The sequence below is a fragment of the Zalophus californianus genome, chromosome 1, assembly GCF_009762305.2.
Source record: "Zalophus californianus isolate mZalCal1 chromosome 1, mZalCal1.pri.v2, whole genome shotgun sequence".
In the NCBI taxonomy this organism is placed as follows: domain Eukaryota; kingdom Metazoa; phylum Chordata; class Mammalia; order Carnivora; family Otariidae; genus Zalophus; species Zalophus californianus.
The window spans coordinates 147,564,289-147,584,046 of record NC_045595.1 but is presented as its reverse complement, the minus strand read 5'-3'; the positions used below and the strand labels follow the sequence as shown (position 1 = coordinate 147,584,046).

Below are 19,758 nucleotides of genomic sequence, written 5' to 3'. Positions count from 1 at the left end.
TATTTCATAGTACTGGAAATCCTAGCCACAGAAGTTAGTCAAAAAAAAAGAAAAGTCATCCAGATTGGAAATGAAGACATAAAACTGTCACTATTTGCAGATTATATATTATATAGCAAACCCTAAAGACTCCACCAAAAAACTGTTAGAATACACGAATTCAGTAAAGTTGCAGGATATAAAAATCTGTTGCATTTCTATACACTTAATATCATAGTATCTAAAAGAAAAATTTAGACAATCACATTTACAATGGCATTAAAAAGAATAAATGACGTAGGAATAAATAAAACCAAAGAGGTTAAAGACCTCTATACTGAAAACTGGAAGACACTGATGAAAGAATTGAAGATGACACAAATAAATGGGAATATACTCATGCTCACGGATTGAAAGACTTAATATTGTTAAAACGCCCATACTACTCAAAATAATCAATAGATTTGATGCATTCCCTATAGAAATTCCAGTGGGATTTTTCACTGAAACAGAACAAACTATACTAATATTTGTATGAAACCAAAAAAGACCCCAAATAGCCAAAGCAGTTTTGAGAAAGAACAACCAAATTAGAGGCATCACACTCCTCGATTTCAAACTAATTACAAAGCTATAGTAGGTAAAACAATTTTGATATAAGAACAGACACGTAGATCCATGGAATATAGTAGAGAGCCCAGAAATAAACCCATGCATATATGGTCAATTTATGACAAAGGAGCTAAGAATATACAATGGGGAGAGGACATTCTCTTCAATAAAATGGTGTAAAGACTTGAAGTAAGGCTTGAAATCATAAAACTTCTAGAAGAAAACATAGGTGGTAAGCTCCTTGACATCAGTTTTGGCAGTGATTTTTTTTGAATCTGACCAAAACTAAAACAAAAGAAAAATAAATAAGTGGAATTATATTAAACTAAAAAGATTCTGCACAGCAAAGGAAACCATCAACAAAATTAAAAGGCAACCATCTAAATGGGAGGAAATATTTGCTAATCATGTATTTGATAAGGGGTTAATACTCAGAGTATATACTAAACTCGTATTCCTCTGTAGCCAGAAAAAAAGAATAACAATCCAATTAAATAGGCAGAAGATCTGAAAAGACATTTTACAAAGAAGACATACAGATGGCCAACAGGCACATGAAGATGCTAACCATTACTAGTCATCAGGGAAATGCAAATCAAAACCATAGTGAGATAACACCTCACACCTGTCAGATTGGCTAGTATCCAAAAGTCAAGAAGTGTTGGCAAGACTGTGGAGAAAAGGGAACCCTTGTGCTCTGTTACTGGGAATGTAAATTGGTACACGGAAAACAGTGTGGAGGTTCCTCAAAAAAGTAAAGTTGTATGACCCAATAATTTCACTTCTGAGTATTAATCCAAGGAAAACAAAAACACTCAAAATGATACATGCACCCCCGTATTCATTGCAGAAGTATTTATAATAGCCAAGATGTGGAAACAACCTCAGTGTCCATCAGTGGATGTTTGCAATAGAATATATACACACACAATGGAATATAATGACCCAAAAATAATGGAATCTTGCCATTTGCGACAATATAGATGGACCTTGAGGGCATTATGCTGAGTGAAATAAACCAGAGAATGACGAATACCATATAACCTCACTTGTATGTGGACTCTAAAACAAAACAAGTTCATAGATCTAGCGAACAGATTAGTGTTTGCTAGAGGCTGAAGGTGGGGAGTGGGCCAAAGGGGTAAAGGGTGTCAAAAAGTACATACTTCATTATAAAATAAGAGGGATGTAATGTACAGCATGGTGACCGTAATTAATAATACTGTATTGCATTTTGGAAAGTTGCTAAGAGGGTAAGTCCTAAAAGTTCTCACACAAAGATTTTTTTGTAATTACTCAAGGTCCTAATTGTTAACTAGGCTTACTGTGATGAGTTGGCAATGTATACAAATTTCAAATCATTATGTTGTACACCTGAAACTAATGTTATATCTCAGTTATACCTCAATAAAGAAATATTCATCATAGCGTTGGAAGTCCAACCGACAGCATTCAGGCAAGAAAAATAAAAAGCATCCAAATTAAAAAGGAAAAAGTAAAACTCAGTAGTTGCAGATGACATAATACTACACACAGGAATACCTCAGAGATACTGCAGCTTCAGTATCAGACCACTGTAGTAAATATTGCAATAAAGCAAGTCAAGTAAACCTCTTGCTTTCACAGTGCATATAAAAGTTGTGTTTCTACCGTAGAGTATTAAGTGTTGCATAGCTTTATGTCTAAAATAACAAAGTACATACCTTAATTAAAAAATACTTCATTGCTAAAAAATGCTAACCATCATCTGAGCCTTCAGCAAATTGTAATCTTTTTGCTGGTGCAAGGTCTTGCCTTGATTTTGGTGGCTGCTGACTGATCGTGGTGGTGATTGCTGAAGGTTGGGGCAACTCTGGCAATTTTTAAAAATAAGACAACGAAGTGTGTAGTATCGATGGACTCTTTCATAAAGGGTTTCTCTATAGCATGCAGTGCTGTTTGAAAGCTTTTTTTTTTTTTTAAGTAGGCCCCGCCTCCATTTTGGAGCCCAATGGAGGGCTTGACCTCACGACCCTGAGATCAAGACCTGAGCTGAGATTAAGATTCAACCGACTGAGCCACCCAGGCACCCCTGTTCGACAGCATTTTTAACCATAGAATGTCTTTCAGAAGTGGAGTCAGTCCTCTCAAATCCTGCCACTGCTTTATCAACTTAGTTTAGGTAGTATTCTGAATCCTTTGTTGTTCTTTCAACAGTCTTAACAGCATTTTGACCAGGAGAAGATTCCATCTCAAGAAACCATTTTCTTGATTCTTTGCTCATCTGTAAGAAGCAACTCCTCATCTGTTCAAGTTTTTTCATGAGATGGCAGCAGTTCAGTCACATCTTCAGGCCTCATTTCTAATTCTAGTTCTCTTGCGGTTTCCCCCACATCTGCAGTTATTTCTTCCACTGAAGTCTTGAACCCCGCAAAGTCATCCGTGAGGGCTAGAAGCAACTTCCAAACTCTTCCTGTTAATGCTGTTATTTTGACCTCTTCCCATGAATCACAAATGTTCTTAATGGCAGCTAGAACGGTGAATCCTTTCCAGAAGGTTTTCACTTTACTGTGCCCAGATCCATCAGAGGAATCACGGTCTATGGCAGCTATAGCTTTACGAGATGTATTTTTTTTTAAGATGTGTGTATTGGGGCACCTGGGTGGCTCAGTCGTTAAGCATCTGCCTTCGGCTCAGGTCATGATCCCAGGGTCCTGGGATCAAGCCCTGCATCGGGCTCCCTGCTCAGTGGGAAGCCTGCTTCTCCCTCTCCCACTCCCCCTGCTTGTGTTCCCTCTCTTGCTGTGTCTCTCTCTGTCAAATAAATAAAATCTTAAAAAAAAAAAAAAGATTTATGTATTTTAGAGAGAGAGAGCACGTGCATACCTGAGCAACAGAGGGAGAGAATCTTCAAGCAGACTCCCTTCTGAGCGTGGAACCTGGTGTGGGGCCCAATCTTAGGACCCATGACCTGAGCTGACACCAAGAGTTGATGCTTGACTGACTGAGCCACCCAGGTGCCCCATGAGATGTATTTCTTAATAAGGCTTGGAACTCAAAATTACCCCTTGATCTATGGGCTGCAGAATGGCTGTTGTATTAGCAGGCATGACAACATTAATCTCATTGTACATCTCCCAACAAAACTCTTGGTAAGCAAGTACACTCTCAGGAAGCAGTAATATTTGGAAAGGAATCTTTCTTTCTGAGCAGTAGGTCTCCACAGTGGACTTAAAATATTCAGTGAGCCATGTTGTAAACAAATATGCTGTCATCCAGGCTTTGTTGTTCCATTTATAGAGCATGGGCAGAGTAGATTTAGCATAATTCTTAAGGACCCTAGAATTTTTGGAATGGTAAGTATTGGCTTCAGCTTAAAGTCACAAACTGCATCAGCACCCAACAAAAGAGGGTCAGTCTGTCCTTTGAAACTTTGAAGCCAGGTATTGACTTCTCTCTAGCTATACAAGTCCTAGATAGCATCTTCTTTTAATAGAAGTCTGTTTAACCTACATGAAAATACCTGTTTAGCGTAGCCACTTCCATTAATTATCTGAGCTAAATCTTCCAGACCGGGGGGTGGGGGCGGTGGAGCACGAGAGAGCAAGCTTGGGGGAGGGCCTGAGGGAGAGGGAAAGAGAAACTCCAGCAGACTCCTCACTGAGCTCAGAGGCCAGAGTGGGGCTTGATCTCAAGACCCTGAGATCATGACCTGAGCTGAAACCAAGAGTTGGGACATTCAACCAACTGTGCCACCCAGGTGCCCCCACCTTACACTTTTATGTTATAGAGACGGTTTCTTTCCTTAAACCTCATGAGCCAACCTCTGCTGGCTTCCAGCGTTTCTTGTGCAGCTTCCTCACCTCTATCAGCCTTCCTAGAGTTAAAGGGAGTTAGGGCCTCGCTCTGGATTAGGCTTTGGGTTAAGGGAGTGTTGTGCCTAATTTACTCTTCTATCCAGACCACTGAAACTTTCTCCATATGTATCGCTTATCATTCATGTGTTCAGTAGAGTAGCACTTTTAATTTCCTTCAAGAACTTTTTCTTTGCATTCACAGCTTTGCTGTTTGGTGCAAGAAGACTAGTTTTCAGCCCATCTTGGCTTTCAACATGCCTTTCTCACTAAGCTTAATCATTTCTAGCTTTCGATTCAAAGTGAGAGACATGTGACTCTTCCTTTCCCTCGAACACTTAGAGAATTGTACGGTTAAGTGGCCTAATTTCAATATTGCTGTGTCTCAGGGAATAGGGAAGGACAAGAAGAGGGAGAGAGATGGCTGGTGGTGGAGCAGTAAGAACACATACATTTATCAAGTTCACCATCTTATATGGGCACAGTTTGTTGTGCCCCAAAACAGTTACATTAGTAATATCAAAGATCTATGATCGCAGATGACTGTAAAAAATATAACAGTAATGAAAAAGTTTGAAATATCGTGAAAAGTACCAACATGTGATAGAGATACAAGGTAAGCAAAGGCTGTTGGAGAAATGGGGCCAAGAGCCTTACTGAATGCAAGGTTGCCACAAACCTTCATGTTGTAAAAAAAATGCAGTATCTGCAAAGTAAAGTGCAGTGCAGTAAAATGAGGTATGTCTACAGAAAACCCTAGAGAGTCCACCAAAAAACTTAAATGAATTCAGTAGAGTTCTCAGGTTACAAAATTAACATACAGAAATTGGTTGTTTCTATGCACTAATAATAAGCTATCACAGAGAGAAGAAAACCCATTTACGATTGCATCCAGAGGAATAACATAGCTAGGAATAAATATAACCAAGTGAAAGACCTGTACTCTGAAGACTGTTAAGACCTTGATGAAAGAAATTGAAGATTATACAAATATATAGACAAGTATTCTGTGCTCATGGATTGAAAGAATTACAAAATGTCCATACTGCCCAAAGCAGTCTACAGATTCAGTGCAATCTCCATTAAAGTAACATTGACATTTTTTACAGAACTAGAACAAAGAATCCCAAAATTTGTATAGAACCACAAAAGACCTCAAATAGTCAAAGCATTCTTGAGAAAGAGGAACAAAGCTGGACGTATCGTGCTCCCTGATTTCAGACTAAATTACAAAGCTATAGTAACTGAAATAATATGGTATTGGCATGGAAACAGACACATAGATCAATGGAATGGAGAGACCAAAGATAAACACTCTTATATGGTCAGTTAATCTATGACAAAGGAGATAAGAATGTACAATGGGGAGAAGACCGTCTCTTTAATAAATGATGTTGGGCAAACTGGACAGCTACACACAGAAGAATTAAACTGGACCACTTCTTACATCATATGCAAAAATAAATTCAAAATGTATTCAAACTTGAATGGGAGACCTGAAGTTGTAAACCCCCAGAAGAAAACATAGGCAGCAAGCTCTTTTGTATGAGTTTTAGCAATATTTTTTTGGATCAGTCTTCATAGGCAAGGGCAATAAAAACTAAAATACTGGGATTACATCCAACTAAAAAGTTTTTGCACAGCTAAGGAAACCAAATAAAGGAAAAGGCTCCCATCGAATGGGAGAAGGAATTTGCAAATAATACATCAAATAAAGATAAAAGGGTAATATCCAAAATATATAAAGAACTTACACATTAAAAAAAAAAAAAAACCCTTGATTTAAAAATGAGCAGGGGACTTGAATAGACATATTTTCAAAGGAGACATGCAGATGGTCGACAGGTACATGAGAAGACACTCAACATCACTAATCATCAGAGAACAGGGATGTGAAGAAGAGGGAACCCTAGTCTACTAGTGTTGGGTAGGAAAGTAAATTGGTACAGCCACTGTGGAAAACAGTACTGGTCTCTCAAAAAAAAACTGTCATACCGTCAGCAATTCCAGTTCTGGGTATTTTATCAGAAGAAAACAAAACCATCAATTTGAAGAGGATATGCACCCGTATGTTCATTGCAGCATTATTTACAATATCCAGGATATGGAAGCAGCCCAAGTGTCCATTAACAGAGGAATGGAGAGAGATGTGGTATAGGTTACACAATGGCATGTTACTCAGCCATGAAAAAAAAAAGGTGACATCTTGTCATTCATTTGTGACAACATGGATGAACCTAGAGGGTATTATGCCAAGTAAAATAAGTCAAAGACCTTATGATTTCACTTATCCTGGGATCTAAAAAAACCATAACCAACAAAGCAGAAACAGACTGATAGGTACAGGAAACAAAGTGTTGGTTACTAGTTGGGGGAGCAGCTGAGGAATGGGTGAAACAGGTGAAGGGGATTAAGAGATACAGACTTCTAATTATAGAATAAATAAGCCATGGGGGATGTAATGTACAGCACAGGGAATATAGTCAATATGGTAATAACTTTCTGTGCTGACAGCAATGAATTCTCTTGGAGATCAGTTCCTAATGTATAAAAATATCATTATGACATACACCTGAATAATAGGATATTGTATGTCAGTTATACTTGGGTTAAAAAACACAAATTATTTAAGTTAAAACAAATGTTGATAGAGTAAAGAAGTAAAAGGTCAAAATTAAGGATTAGGGTTTGTATATAGTCTGAGCACTGGATAGGGTTATGACAGAAGACTCATTTTGGTGTGGTCAGGTTAGAGGTTTGTGAGGAATTTTCCAACAGTGTCACAGTGATCCTGAGATGTATAGTATAATTGTCTTTGATTGTGAGGCCAATTTTTACTGTTTTTTTTTTTGTTTGTTTTTTGGTAATGAATCTTTCTTGGCAATAGGAGATTTACTGGTTTTTGATACTGTTAATGATAAATGCTCTAAAATTCAACATTGAAGAGCTGGTTAGCATCTTTTTCTGCCATGGGATCTCTGGCCTAAGGAGTCCCTTCATCTGCTTTTAATCACTTGCTGTCCAGGAGGGGCATGGAGAACACATATGGCACATATTTGTTTAAAGCTGGTTAGATTCTTATTCAGAAAACTCATTTGATTGGTTTCTTGATTTTTTTTTATTTTATTTTTTGTATTGTGTTAAACAGTGACTTTTCTGTTTTTGCAGGGGATAATCTTGGCCAACAGTACAGTAGCCCACAAGAAGTTATTGGCAAACGAGGTTCTGATATCATCATTGTAGGCCGGGGCATAACATCATCATTTAATCGTCTGGAAGCAGCTGAGTTGTACCGAAAAGCTGCTTGGGAAGCTTATTTGCGTAGACTTGGTATTTGAGTGTCTCGATACATTTTTGTGAAGACCTTGAAGATACATGGTCTCCTGAGATGCACTGGCTTGAAATAACAAGCAACACTTAATGGGTTGGATTCTTTCGTGGGTTCTGTGTTGCAATGACTTCTGGGTTTCTCACAGTCTTTAGGAAATACTGAATGCTGAATAATCACTGCATTGTTACTATAATAAATTCATGTTCAAGCTCTTTTTTTTTTTTTGGAGACTGATATTGATTAGGCAATCACAGTTCTGCGTGTGTTGGGGTCTTTCATATTTAAGCATTTCCCCCATCCCTAGATCAGACTTTTTTGATTTTGATTAATTGCTGTCACACAAAAATTTTAAGACCTCAAAAGGCTCAAACGAGGACAGTATTTCATGTGTCCTTTATTCTGTGTCTTATGTGATGCCCAATAATATTTAAATATTAGCTATTCTCCTTTCCTACTTAAAAGTGATAGTACAGGTGTCCAGAGGGAGGAAGAGGGGAAGATGACAGTAGCTAGTGTCTGGTGAAGCCAGTACCTGGTGTTTATCTCACCCAAGGGGGAGGTGCCCTGACTCATTTCCTCACCGAGGCAGCACCTGTGGACCTGTGCTGCACCTGTCACGGCTTCCTCTTGCCCAACTTGGATTACAAGTAGACAGGCTGCTCTTTCATTTCCTTAAAAAGACAGCAGTTTCAAGACATCTGAGGTTCCATTTGAAGGTGTGCCGAGGATCCTGCCTAATTATCCCAATGGTCATGGACAGGGAAGTCTGCCTTTACTAGAAAGACAGCGAAAGCCCAGCCACAGAGTTGACATTGTTATCAGCAGGTCTGGGTTTCTGCTGAGGTGAGGGCAGGGACATCCACCTTCCCAGGCCCCACCTTCATGCACGTACCCTAACAAGCGGAACGGCCCTTCTCCTCTGCTCCCAAATACCTGATTTCTCCCACCAGTTCTTCTGAGTTTCTGGATGATCCCTCTTCTCCACTACTGATTGATAAGAGATTTTCCCCAATTCTATATATTTGTCTTTTCAGGAAGCATCTTGGAGGGAGGGGAATGGGGTGTGAGCTTAGGTGAGCATTTTGAAATGGCCCCTCCTCTGCCTGTTCAAGATCTTGTTTGAGCTGGGCCATGTGGCAGTTGCAGTTGGAGGCTCTCCCATCACTGCAGCCTGTGGCTAACAGGAGTCTCGGTCCTGGGATTAGCCTGTGGCTAACTAACTGGAGTCTCGGTCCCAATTCAACTATCATGTTGATGGGAGTCATCCCTAGGAAAAGCCTCCAGGGACTGTCTGAATGTCTGAAAAAGGCACTGGAGTGTGAAGGTGGCAGCCTGAAGTCACCATTAATGTTATTTCCTCTCAACTCCCATTCCCTCATCTCTCTCTACTGGACAAAATGGCTGGTGGGTTTGTTCAGGTAAAACTGTAACACGACCACAGGCTCTGCCAGGATCTCTGGGGAAGAGGACAGGTGCCAGGTACTGTCTCCATTAAGTAGGCAGACGGAACAGTAGTGAGGCTCAGGACTTGTGGAGAAGTCGCACGTGTGTCTACATGCGTGCGTGCGCATACACCGGAGGGTCAGCTGGATTTTCCTTGCTTGGGAGGAACTGAGGTTTCTGACAGACTGTCCTGGTTACTGTAATGCTGGCCCTTAGAAGTGTTAGGCCTCCTACCAGGCATAGGTTTGCTGCTCTAGGAGGGTCTGCTCCACCTCTCGAGGTGTACAGAGCCAAGGGTAGACAAAAGAAAGTGCCTGAGGAAATCCAGCAACCAGGGGAGGAAAGCAAAGCAAAGCACCCATAACAGGTGCGAGCTCCAAGAGAGCAGGGATTCACTCTTCTGTTCATTGCAGTTTTTTCTGTACCTGGAATGGGGCCCAGCAAAATGTTTGAGTCTTCGTGAGCACAGGGCTTCTGGTGAGAATGAGTTGCCACAGGAAACATCACACTTCAGAGACCAAAATAACAAAAACAAGACCCAAGTTTTGGGAGAACTTAAATAATTTTAGTTTTGAATTTGAAAGTGCGATGGAAAATTTAAAGATGGTATGATAATATTGAGAACTACATTCATGGGCTGGAAGATCAAGTGGAAGAAATCATAAAAATTCAGGACACAAAGAAATGGAAATAGTAAGGGAGTAGATGAGAGCCATAGAGGACAGATGCACGAATAAAAGAAGACATTCAGGGAGGAGAGGAAATCATTTTAGGAATAACTGACAATTTCTAGTTTGAAAAAAATAACTTGAGTTTGCAGATTAAAAGAGCCCACTAAATTCTAGGCAGGAGCTAGGGACAAAGGCATAGGCTTAGGCATATCCTATAAAAATTATTGAACTTCAAGGATAAAGAGTTAACCAAAAAAATAAATCAGACTAGTAGCAGACTGTTCTAACACCAGAAGCCCCTGAGAAGAGAGGGCAGTCATAACCATTAATCCTGAGAATTAGACAAGATAATGGGAATATGTCCCAAATGAAAGAACAAGACAAAAATCACAGTAGAAGAGCTAAATGAAATGGAAATAAACATGCCTGATAAAGTAATGGTCATACTCACTGGACTGGAGAAGAGTATATGAACTCAGTATTTCAACAGAGAAATAGAACATATAAAAAAACAGAGCTGAAGAATTCATTTTTTCTTTTAAGGTTTTACTTATTTGAGAGAGAGAGAGCATGAGAGGGGGGAGGGTCAGAGGGAGAAGCAGACTCCCTGCCGAGCAGGGAGCCCGATGTGGGACTCGATCCTGGCACTCCTGGATCATGACCTGAGCCGAAGGCAGTCGTTTAACCAACTGAGCCACCCAGGCACCCCAGAGCTGAAGAATTCAATAACAAATTAAAAATACACAAGTGAATCAACAGCAGATTAGATGATGCAGAAAAATAGGTCAGGGATCTGGAAAACACAGTAAGGAAAGCAACTAAGCTGAATAGCAAAATAAAAAGGTAATAAAAAAATGAGAATAGGTTAAGGGAACTCAGTGACACCATCAAGTGTAATAACATTCACATTATAGGGATCCTAGAAGGAGAAGAGAGAGACAAGAGGGCAGAAAATTTATTTGAAGAAATAACTGAAAACTTGTCTAATCTGGGAAAGGAAATACATCTAGATCAAGGAAGCACAGAAATTAAGCCAAGGAGGTCCACCCCAAGACACATAATCAAAATGGCAAAAAATAGTGATAGAGATTTTTTAAAGCAACAAGAGAAAACAGTTACATACAAGGGAAACCCCATAAGGCTATCAGTTGATTTTTTAACAAACTTTGCAGGCCAGAAGGAAGTGGGATGATATATTCAAGGTATTGAAAGGAAAAAACCCAATAACCAATACTCTACACCCAGGAGAGGTAAAGATTTTCCCAAACTAACAAAAGCTAAAGGCATTCATCACCACTAAGCCAGCCTTAAAAGAAACATTAAAGGAGATTCTTTAAGTGGAAAGAAAAGGCCATAACTAGAGGAAAATCATGAAAAAAAATTTCACAGGTAAAAGCAAACTTATAGTAAAAGTAGATTAATCACTTATAAAGCCAGTATGGAGGTTAAAACATCAAAGTAGTAAAATCATTTATACCCACAAAAACTAGTCAAGAGATACACAAAATAAAATGTAAAAGGTGACATACATAGAACATGGAGGGGGGAGTAGAAGTTTGGTGCTTTTCGAATGTGTTAGAACTTAAGTGACCATCAACTTAACACAGACTGCTGTTTGCATAAGATGTTGTATGTGAACCCAATGGAAACCACAAATCAAAAACCTGTAATTGGGGTGCATGGGTGGCTCAGCTGGTTAAGCGTCCAACTCTTGGTCTTAGCCCAGGTCTTGATTTTGGGGTCGTGAGTTCAAGCCCCACATTGGGCTCCACACTGAGCGTGGAGCGTACTTAAACAAAACGCCCTTTAAGAGACACACGAAAAATAAAGAGGAATACAAGCAGAACACTAACATACGCCATCAACCTCAAGGGAAGAGAGCAGAGATAAAGAAAGGAACAGAGAAGAGCTACAAAAACAACCTGAAGAGAACACAATTAACAAAACAGCAAGAAGTACATATCTACCGATAATTACTTTAAATGTAAATGGGCTAAATGCTCCAGTCAAAAGACAAAGGATGACTGAATGGATTAAAAAAAATAAGACAATAAGACCCATCTACATGCTGCCTACAAAAGACTTCAGACCTAAAGACACATACAGACCGAAAGTGAAGAGATGGAAAAAACATAAACAAATGGGAGGTGGAGGGGGAGCAGAGCCAGGGTAGCAATACTTACATCAGACAAAATAGACTTTAAAACAGACTGTAACAAGAGACAGAGAAGGACATTATATAATGATAAAGGGATCAATCTAACAAGAGAACATAACAATTGTAAATATCTATGCATCCAACCTAGAAGCACCTAAATACGTGAAGCAAACATTAATGAACAAACATAAAGGCAGAAATTGATAATAGTATAATAATAATAGGGGACTTTAACACCCCACTTACATCATGGATACATCATCCAGACAGAAAAGCAGCAAGGTAATGTCTTTGAACAACACATTAGACTAGATGGACCTAAATATATAAAGAACATTCTATCCAAAACAAAGCAGAATATGCATTCTTTTCAAGTGCACATGGGACATTCTCCAGGATAGATCACATGTTAGGCTATAAAACAAGTCTCAATAAATTTAAGGTTTAGGTCATGTCAAGCATCTTCTCTAACCACAACAGTATGAAACTAGAAATCAATTACAAGAAAAATCTAGAAAAAACACATGGAGGGTAAACAACATGCTACTAAACAGCGCATATGTCAAAGAAGAAATCAAAAAGGAAATAAAAAATACATGGAGACAAAACACGGTAGTCCAAAATCTTTGGGACACAGCAAAAGCAGTTCTAAGAGAGGAGTTTATAGTGATATAGGCCTATATCAAGAAACAAGAAAAATCTCAAACAACCTAACCTTATACGTAAAAGAACAAGAAAAATAATAACAAAGCCCACAGCTAGTAGAAAAGGAAGGAAACAATAAAGATTAGAGCAGAAATAAATTAAATAGGGACCAAACAAAACAATGAAATTAAGGGCTGATTCTTCGAAAAGATAAGCAAAAATCAATAAACCTTCATCCAGACTCATCAAGGAAAAATGAGAAGACTCAATATCAGAAATGGAGAAGAAATAACTGTGACACCACAGAAATACAAAGGACTGTAAGAGACTACAACAAAAAAATTATATGCCACAAATTGGACCACCTAGAAGAAATGGATAAAGTTCCTAGAAACATACAGCCTTCCAAAACTGAATCAGGAAGAAATAAATTTATTTTTTTAAAAGACTTTATTTATTTATTTGAGAGAGAGCATGCGAGCAAGCAGAGGCAGAGGGAGAAGCAGGCTCCCCGCTGAGCAGGGAACCCTGAGAGGGGCTTGATCCAAGGACCTTGAGATCATGACCTGAGCCACCCAGGTGCTCCTACAAAATTTAAATAGACTTATTACTAGTAATGAAATTGAATCCGTAATCAAAAAAGTTCCAACAAACAAAAGCTCAGGACCAGATGGCTTCACAGATGAATTCTACCAAACACTTAAAGAAGAGTTAATACCTATTCTTCTCAATGTATTTCAAAAAACAGGAGAAGGAAAAATTCCATATTCATTCTGTGAGGTCAGCATTACCCAGATACCAAGTCAAAGACACTGCCAAAAACAACAACAACCAAAAACCAATGAAAAAAGATACAAAATTCTCAACAAAATATCAGCAAAATGAATTCAACAACATTTTAAAATATCATTCACCCTGATCAAGTGGGATTTGCCCAATGCAGGAGTGGTTCAATATTCACAAATCAATCACATTAGCAAGAGGAAGGAATAAAAAACATGATCATCTCAGTAGATGCAGGAAAAGCATTTGACAAAATACATTCATGATAAAATTCTCAACAAAATGGGTTTAGTGGAAACATACTTCAACAAAACAAAGGCTATATATGAAAAACATCAGCTAACATCATACTCAATGTTGAAAAATGGAAAGCTTTTCCTCTAAGATCAGGAACAAGACAAGGATGTCCACTCTCATCACTTTTATTCAACATAGTACTAGAAGTCCTAGCTGCAGCAATCAGACAAGAAATAAAAGGCATCCAAAATGGTAAGGAAGAAATAAAACTGTCACTCTCTGCAGATGATGATACCGTATGTGTAGAAAACCTAAAAACTCCACCAAAAAACTATTAGAATCTATAAATGAATTCAGTAACATTGAAGGATACAAAATTAATATACAGAAATCTGTTGCATTTCTCTACACTAATAATGAAGAAGTACAATGAGAAATTAAGAAAACAATCCCAATTGCACCCCCCCCAAAATTAAATACCTAAGAATAAATTTAACCAAAGAAGTGAAAGACCTATACTCTGAAAACTAGGCCGCTGATGAAAGAAGTTAAAGATGACACAAACAAATGAAAAGATATTACATGCTCGTGGTTTGGAAGAATTAGTATCATTATAAAGTTCCTACCACCCAAAGCAATCTACAGATTCAAAGCAATCCCTATCAAAATATCAAAATTTTATCAAAATCCTAAAATTTGTGTGAAACCACAGAAGACCCTGAATCGCCAAAGCAATCCTGAGAAAGAACAAAGCTGGAGGTATCACAGCCCCAGATTTCAAGGTATACTACAAAGCTGCAGTGATCAAAACGGTATGGTTCTGCCACAAAAACAGACACACAGATCAATGCAACAGGATAGAGAGCCCAGAAATAAACTCACGCCTGTATTATCAGTTAATCTACAACAAAGGAGGCAAGAATATATGATGGAAAGAAGAGTCTTTTCAATAGGTGGTGTTGGGAAAACTGGACCACGTTCTTCTACCATATACAAAAATAAACTCAAAATGGATTAAAAACCCAAATGTGAGGCCTGAAACCATAAAACTCCTAAAAGAAAACATAGGCAGTAATCTCTTGGACATTGTCCTTAGCAACCTATTTATGGATGTCTCCTTGGGCAAGGGAAACAAAAGCAAATGTGAACTATGGAGACTACACCAAAATAAAAAGCCTTTGCATGGCAAAGGAAACCATCAACAAAATGAAAAGGCAACCTATAGAATGGGAGAAGATATTTGCAAATGATATATCCGATAAGGGGTTAATATCCAAAACTCATGCAGCTCAAAACCAAGAAAAACAAACCATCTGATTAAAAAGTGCACAGAAGCCCTGAATAGACATTTTTCCGAAGAAGACATAGAGATGGCCAACAGACACATAAGATGTTCAACATCAGGGAAATGCAAATCAAAACCACAGTGAGATACTACCTCACACCTGTCAGACTGACTAGTATCAAAAAGACAAGGAATAACAAGTGTTGGTGATTACCCTACCTACAGTGGTAGGAATATAAACTGGTGCAGCCACTGTGAAAAATAGTATGGAGTTTCCTCAAAACAAAAACACAAACAAAAACCCAAAAGTAGAAATATATGATCCAGTCATTCCACTTCTGGGTATCTATCTGAAGAAATGACAACACTAATTTAAAAACTAATTTAAAAAGATCCATGCACCCCTATGTTTACTGCAGCATTATTTACAATAGCCAAGTTATGGAAGCAGCCCAAGGGCCCATTGATAGATGAATGGAGAAAGATGACAAGGCGTGCGTGCGCACACGCACATACATATACAATATTACGCAGCCATAAGAAAGAATGAGCTCTTGCCATTTATGACAACATGGATGGACCTAGAGGGTCTTGTGCTAAGTGAAGTAAGTCAGACAGAGAAAGACAAGTACCACATGATTTCACTTATACGTGAGCTCTAGGATAAGAAGCCAGTCACACGTTTTCCAGAAAGTGCCCTGTGAAGGAAAGAGTGTCAAAATAGAGAAGGGGTCCCTGAGCTGGGGTCTCCCTTGCCAACCCTCTCACCCTGGGGGTGACTGACCTCAATTTCATCCTTTGTAAAACGTGGAACTGCCTTCCCTGAACATCCTGTGGGCCTATTGTGAGGACCAAGTGAGGAGGAGAGGCTGCTTTTAGTCTCAGGGGTTTGCTATTCTAAGCAGGTTAAGACCAACAAAGCTTTAATTGGTGAGCCTTGTAGGGTGTTTCTGGAGTAAAACTAAGATGGTAAATGGTAACCAGTTGCTCTGATAAGTAGGTCAGGCTTTTTGGTATGTTACCTATTTACACATTCACATGCATTATTCTGACAAGGAGTCGGTAGCATTTGCCAGAACGCTGAAAGGGTCCACAACGCAAAAAGTTTAAGTATCTTCCTACCCTAGAAGGTTGGGGCTTATGGTTACTTACAGTTTAGATCTTGCCTTTATGCAACAAGAACTGGAGGCCCTTAAGATGAAGGAATGATACAGCAGGACACGGTCAGAAGGATCTAAAAGCATGTGTGGAGAGGGGGACAGGGGTGAGGGCTGAGCGGGGGCAGTGGAGGGGACAGTTCAGGGGAGAGATCAAGATCTCAATAAGAATTAAAGGTAAGTTATATTTTGTTGCATTTACTTCCCAGCTTCCTGACAATCAAGACACCAAACAGGCCCGACCCTGCAGGTCCCATCATACGACAAAAGGAAGCATTAGAACTTCCTGGCATTGAACTCTTAAGAGAAAGAAACCGGATACGAGGAGTACATATACGAGCTGATGTCTGGACCATCCAAGAGTTCCCTCCAAAGCTGCGAGCTCGGCTGTAGGGGTGCTGGGAGCTAAGAAGGAGGGTTCCTTTTTTTTTTTTTGACAGAGACCCAGCGAGAGAGGGAACACAAGCAGGGGGAGTGGGAGAGGGAGAAGCAGGCTTCCCTCCGAGCAGGGAGCCTGATGCAGGGTTCGATCCCAGGACCCTGAGATCTTGACCCGGGCCGAAGGCAGCCGCTTAACGACTGAGCCACCCAGGCGCCCCTAGAAGGAGGCTCTCTCCAGGGCTCTCTCCACCAGCGCCACCACTTCTCACCCTCTGGCCTCCCTACACTTCGCATCCTCCCCCCAGGGTCTGAGGCCTGAACATCGGGAGCCCCGAGCTGGGGGAGGACCAGAAGCCAGGTGAGACAAACCGAAGGAGCCCTCCTTGGCCACTGGCCCCAGTGAGAGGGACCAGAGGGCCCCCTTCACAGCCACGCTGAAAGCCATAGCCGAGCGCCTGCTACTCGGCCAGCCTCAAGTGCGCCATGTCCCTGTCCACATCTCCGGCGCTGGCCCAGCACACCCCTCCCAGGGGCCCTCAGCGCCTCAGACACACGAGTCCGACCCTTATCTCCTCCTGAGTGTCAGCCGAGCACTGTCAGCTTCCTCCTCTCCTCACTGCATCCTCGCAGCCAGTCACCGAGCAAGTCCCAGCACCCCAGCTGCCCTTCTCAGAAGCAAGCGGGAGCTTACACGCGGGGAGACCCTCGGAGCTAGCCAGTTAACAGGTGATCCTTGAACAGAGAGAAAGGCCCCTCTTCCCCTCCCATTTCCCCATCTGTTTGCTGTCACCTGAAATCCATCCTGAGTTTCATGACACTCAACCTCAAGCTATGATCCCAATTAAACAAAGTTAAGAAACACATCTCTTCCCCCACAAAGAGGTAGCTGTTACTTTAGTTTGACTAAAAACTAGTCAACCAAGTGGAATGAGGGTCCCTGGTCCTTTTAAAGAGAGCGATAGTTGCATCCTAATTTGGTTAAAATTATATATATATGTATATGCATAGAAAAAACAGACTGAAGTCATACACAAAAACCTGGAGTAGTTACCCTACTTGGTATGATTATAAAAGATTCTCTCTTTATGATATCTTTATTTTTCACCTTTCCCATATATTACTTTTGCAATTTGAAAAAGGTGTTCAAAATCAGTTAATCAAAACAAGTACCATTTGGAAACCGGTGCATTAAATCACTATAGATGAATTACAAGGCAAACAGCCCCACCCCTCCCTCTTTCCAACAAGTGCATCCCTGACCATCCCTCCAGATACGAGGAAAGGCTTTTCCAGAGACTGCCAGGTGCCCCTTGCAAGTCCCTTTGCCATCATTAGAACTCGCATCGCGTGCTTCCAAGCAGCGGCAGGAAGGGCAGTGTCAGTCTGCCCACGGTTTGAGAGCGCTTGCAGCCCACCTCCAGCCCCCGCTCCATTATTTGTGCCCATGGAGGAGTGCTGGTGGTGACGGGGCGGTGGTGCTAGTACGGACAAATGACGAGGGAAAGGAGTAAGAGAATCACACATGGGGTCAGAATCTCAGGGGGCCAGTCTCCCAACTGCTAGTCCCGGGAGCCCCCAGCAGAGGGCAGCAGGGCACTGTGAGCAGTTGGAGCGGGGTGGGAGGGTGGGGGTCACAGATGAAATCCTCCTTACTTCTGTCAGGTGGACGCCAGAAGCAAAGAAGCCTTTAGAGTCTGTGGCTCAGGAACTGCGTGCCCTTACAGAGCTGCCTGATGGAAAACAAGCCTTTGAACAAGTTAACAATTTGTCTCCAGGTAAACCCACAATTAAACAAGAGAAACCCAGTTTCTTCCCAAACTGTATTTTTCTCAATTTAGTCTCAAAGCCACCATTTTATTTATATATTTAAAAGGACCAGGGACTCTTTTTATATATTACTTACATTTGGCTTTAGTACAATAAAGGTTTTAAGGCAGCTTCACCAAGTCATGAGGTCTGTTTCACCCTAATTACGCAGAACAAAGGAAACTCAGAATCCCTTTGTATTTGCCCCAGGTAAGAGGCCTTATTTACCAACAGGCACTTGCCTCCCTCCGTGTTTGCCAAAATGAAGGAAGGGAAATCGGTCCAAGGCTGAGGACAGATAAATTTGGAATGAAAGCCTAATAGCCTTGACGTGATGCCAAGAGCAGAAAAACTGATAAGTGAAGGAGATTTTACAAGAGCGAGCAGGTATTGGGAGGCCATTAGCTAACGTCCTGACCCCTGGACAGGTGACTGCCCGTCTCACCCTTTCCTCTCACGTGGACAGGGGACAGGAGCAGAGAATTTGTCGGGTCCCTTCCATCTCAGGGGAACCTAAGGGCACTTCAGGGACCTACGTGCAGGAAAACACGCTGAAATGGGTTTTATGCTCTGGGCCTGGTTGGGAGATGGGAGTTGACTGGGGAAGGCACTGGAAGCGAACTATTCTCCATGTGGAAAGAGACTGGGTGGAAGTCACATCTGGACCTTTCTTCATGTGCACAATCCATTTCCAGCCTTGGAACAGGGCAGGCAGGCCAGTGGGGTGGTTTTCAGTTTCTAGCATGAAGCTCTTTACACCAAAACTGGGAGGGTCCAAAGGCACAGGCTTAGCTCTCCCTCGAGCATCCCAACAGAGCCCTGTTTGAAGAGCCCTGGCCTGGAATAGTGGATTGGCTTGTGCTGGGTCCCCCGAGGAAGGACACAGCCTTTTCAGCCCCCACCAGGGCACCACTTAAGACTACTTCGGATAGGAATACACGTGTCACAGAGAATGTCAGGCAAACACAAGATTTTTTGGTTTAGTTTTTACTTTCATCCCAAACTTTTCCCCTTTCGTTACAAAAGTACTAAACAAACACGGACAGAATTGGAAAACTGACATTTGCAACTATGCGCCTTCAGCAGGCATCTCAACAATCCCACCACCGACACACCCCTGTGCAAGGATAGATATCAAGCAGACAGTTCGCAGTAATCAGAACTATACCATAAATGCACGATCTTTTTATTTCATATAAAAATGATCAACACGACAGAAGCCAGAGTGCGTGTTGGTTCTGCACACTCTGATGCTCCCAAGAGCCTTCTCCTCTGGCCAGGCTGGAGGCTCAGCCCTCCTGGAAGGGAGAGGCGGCCTAGGCCCCCAGCCGTGCCTGGAGATGTCGAGCTGGATGTGGTGCAGAAAGCTGAGAGCGCCAAGGTCCCAGGCCTTTTCCTGGGCTTGGAGGGGTGGCTGTCTGGCGTGGATGTGGCCGG

General features: G+C 41.1%; 1 protein-coding gene across 2 annotated transcripts in view; it reads left to right on the top strand.

The window, feature by feature from the left end:
* Nucleotides 1–7,969, top strand: part of UMPS (uridine monophosphate synthetase) — a 30,070-nt gene extending 22,101 nt beyond the window's left edge. Inside the window, exon 7 of one of the 2 annotated variants that reach the window (XR_003518563.2) lies at nucleotides 7,593–7,729. Coding sequence is in view for 1 of the 2 variants with exons in the window: in XM_027586913.2 (XP_027442714.1) it covers nucleotides 7,593–7,762 (170 nt within the window). In the remaining variant the exon portion in view is untranslated. Of the gene's footprint in view, nucleotides 1–7,592 lie in introns of both variants that reach the window. The other variant, XM_027586913.2, reaches the window with a different exon arrangement.
* The last annotated feature ends 11,789 nt before the right edge of the window (nucleotides 7,970–19,758 follow it).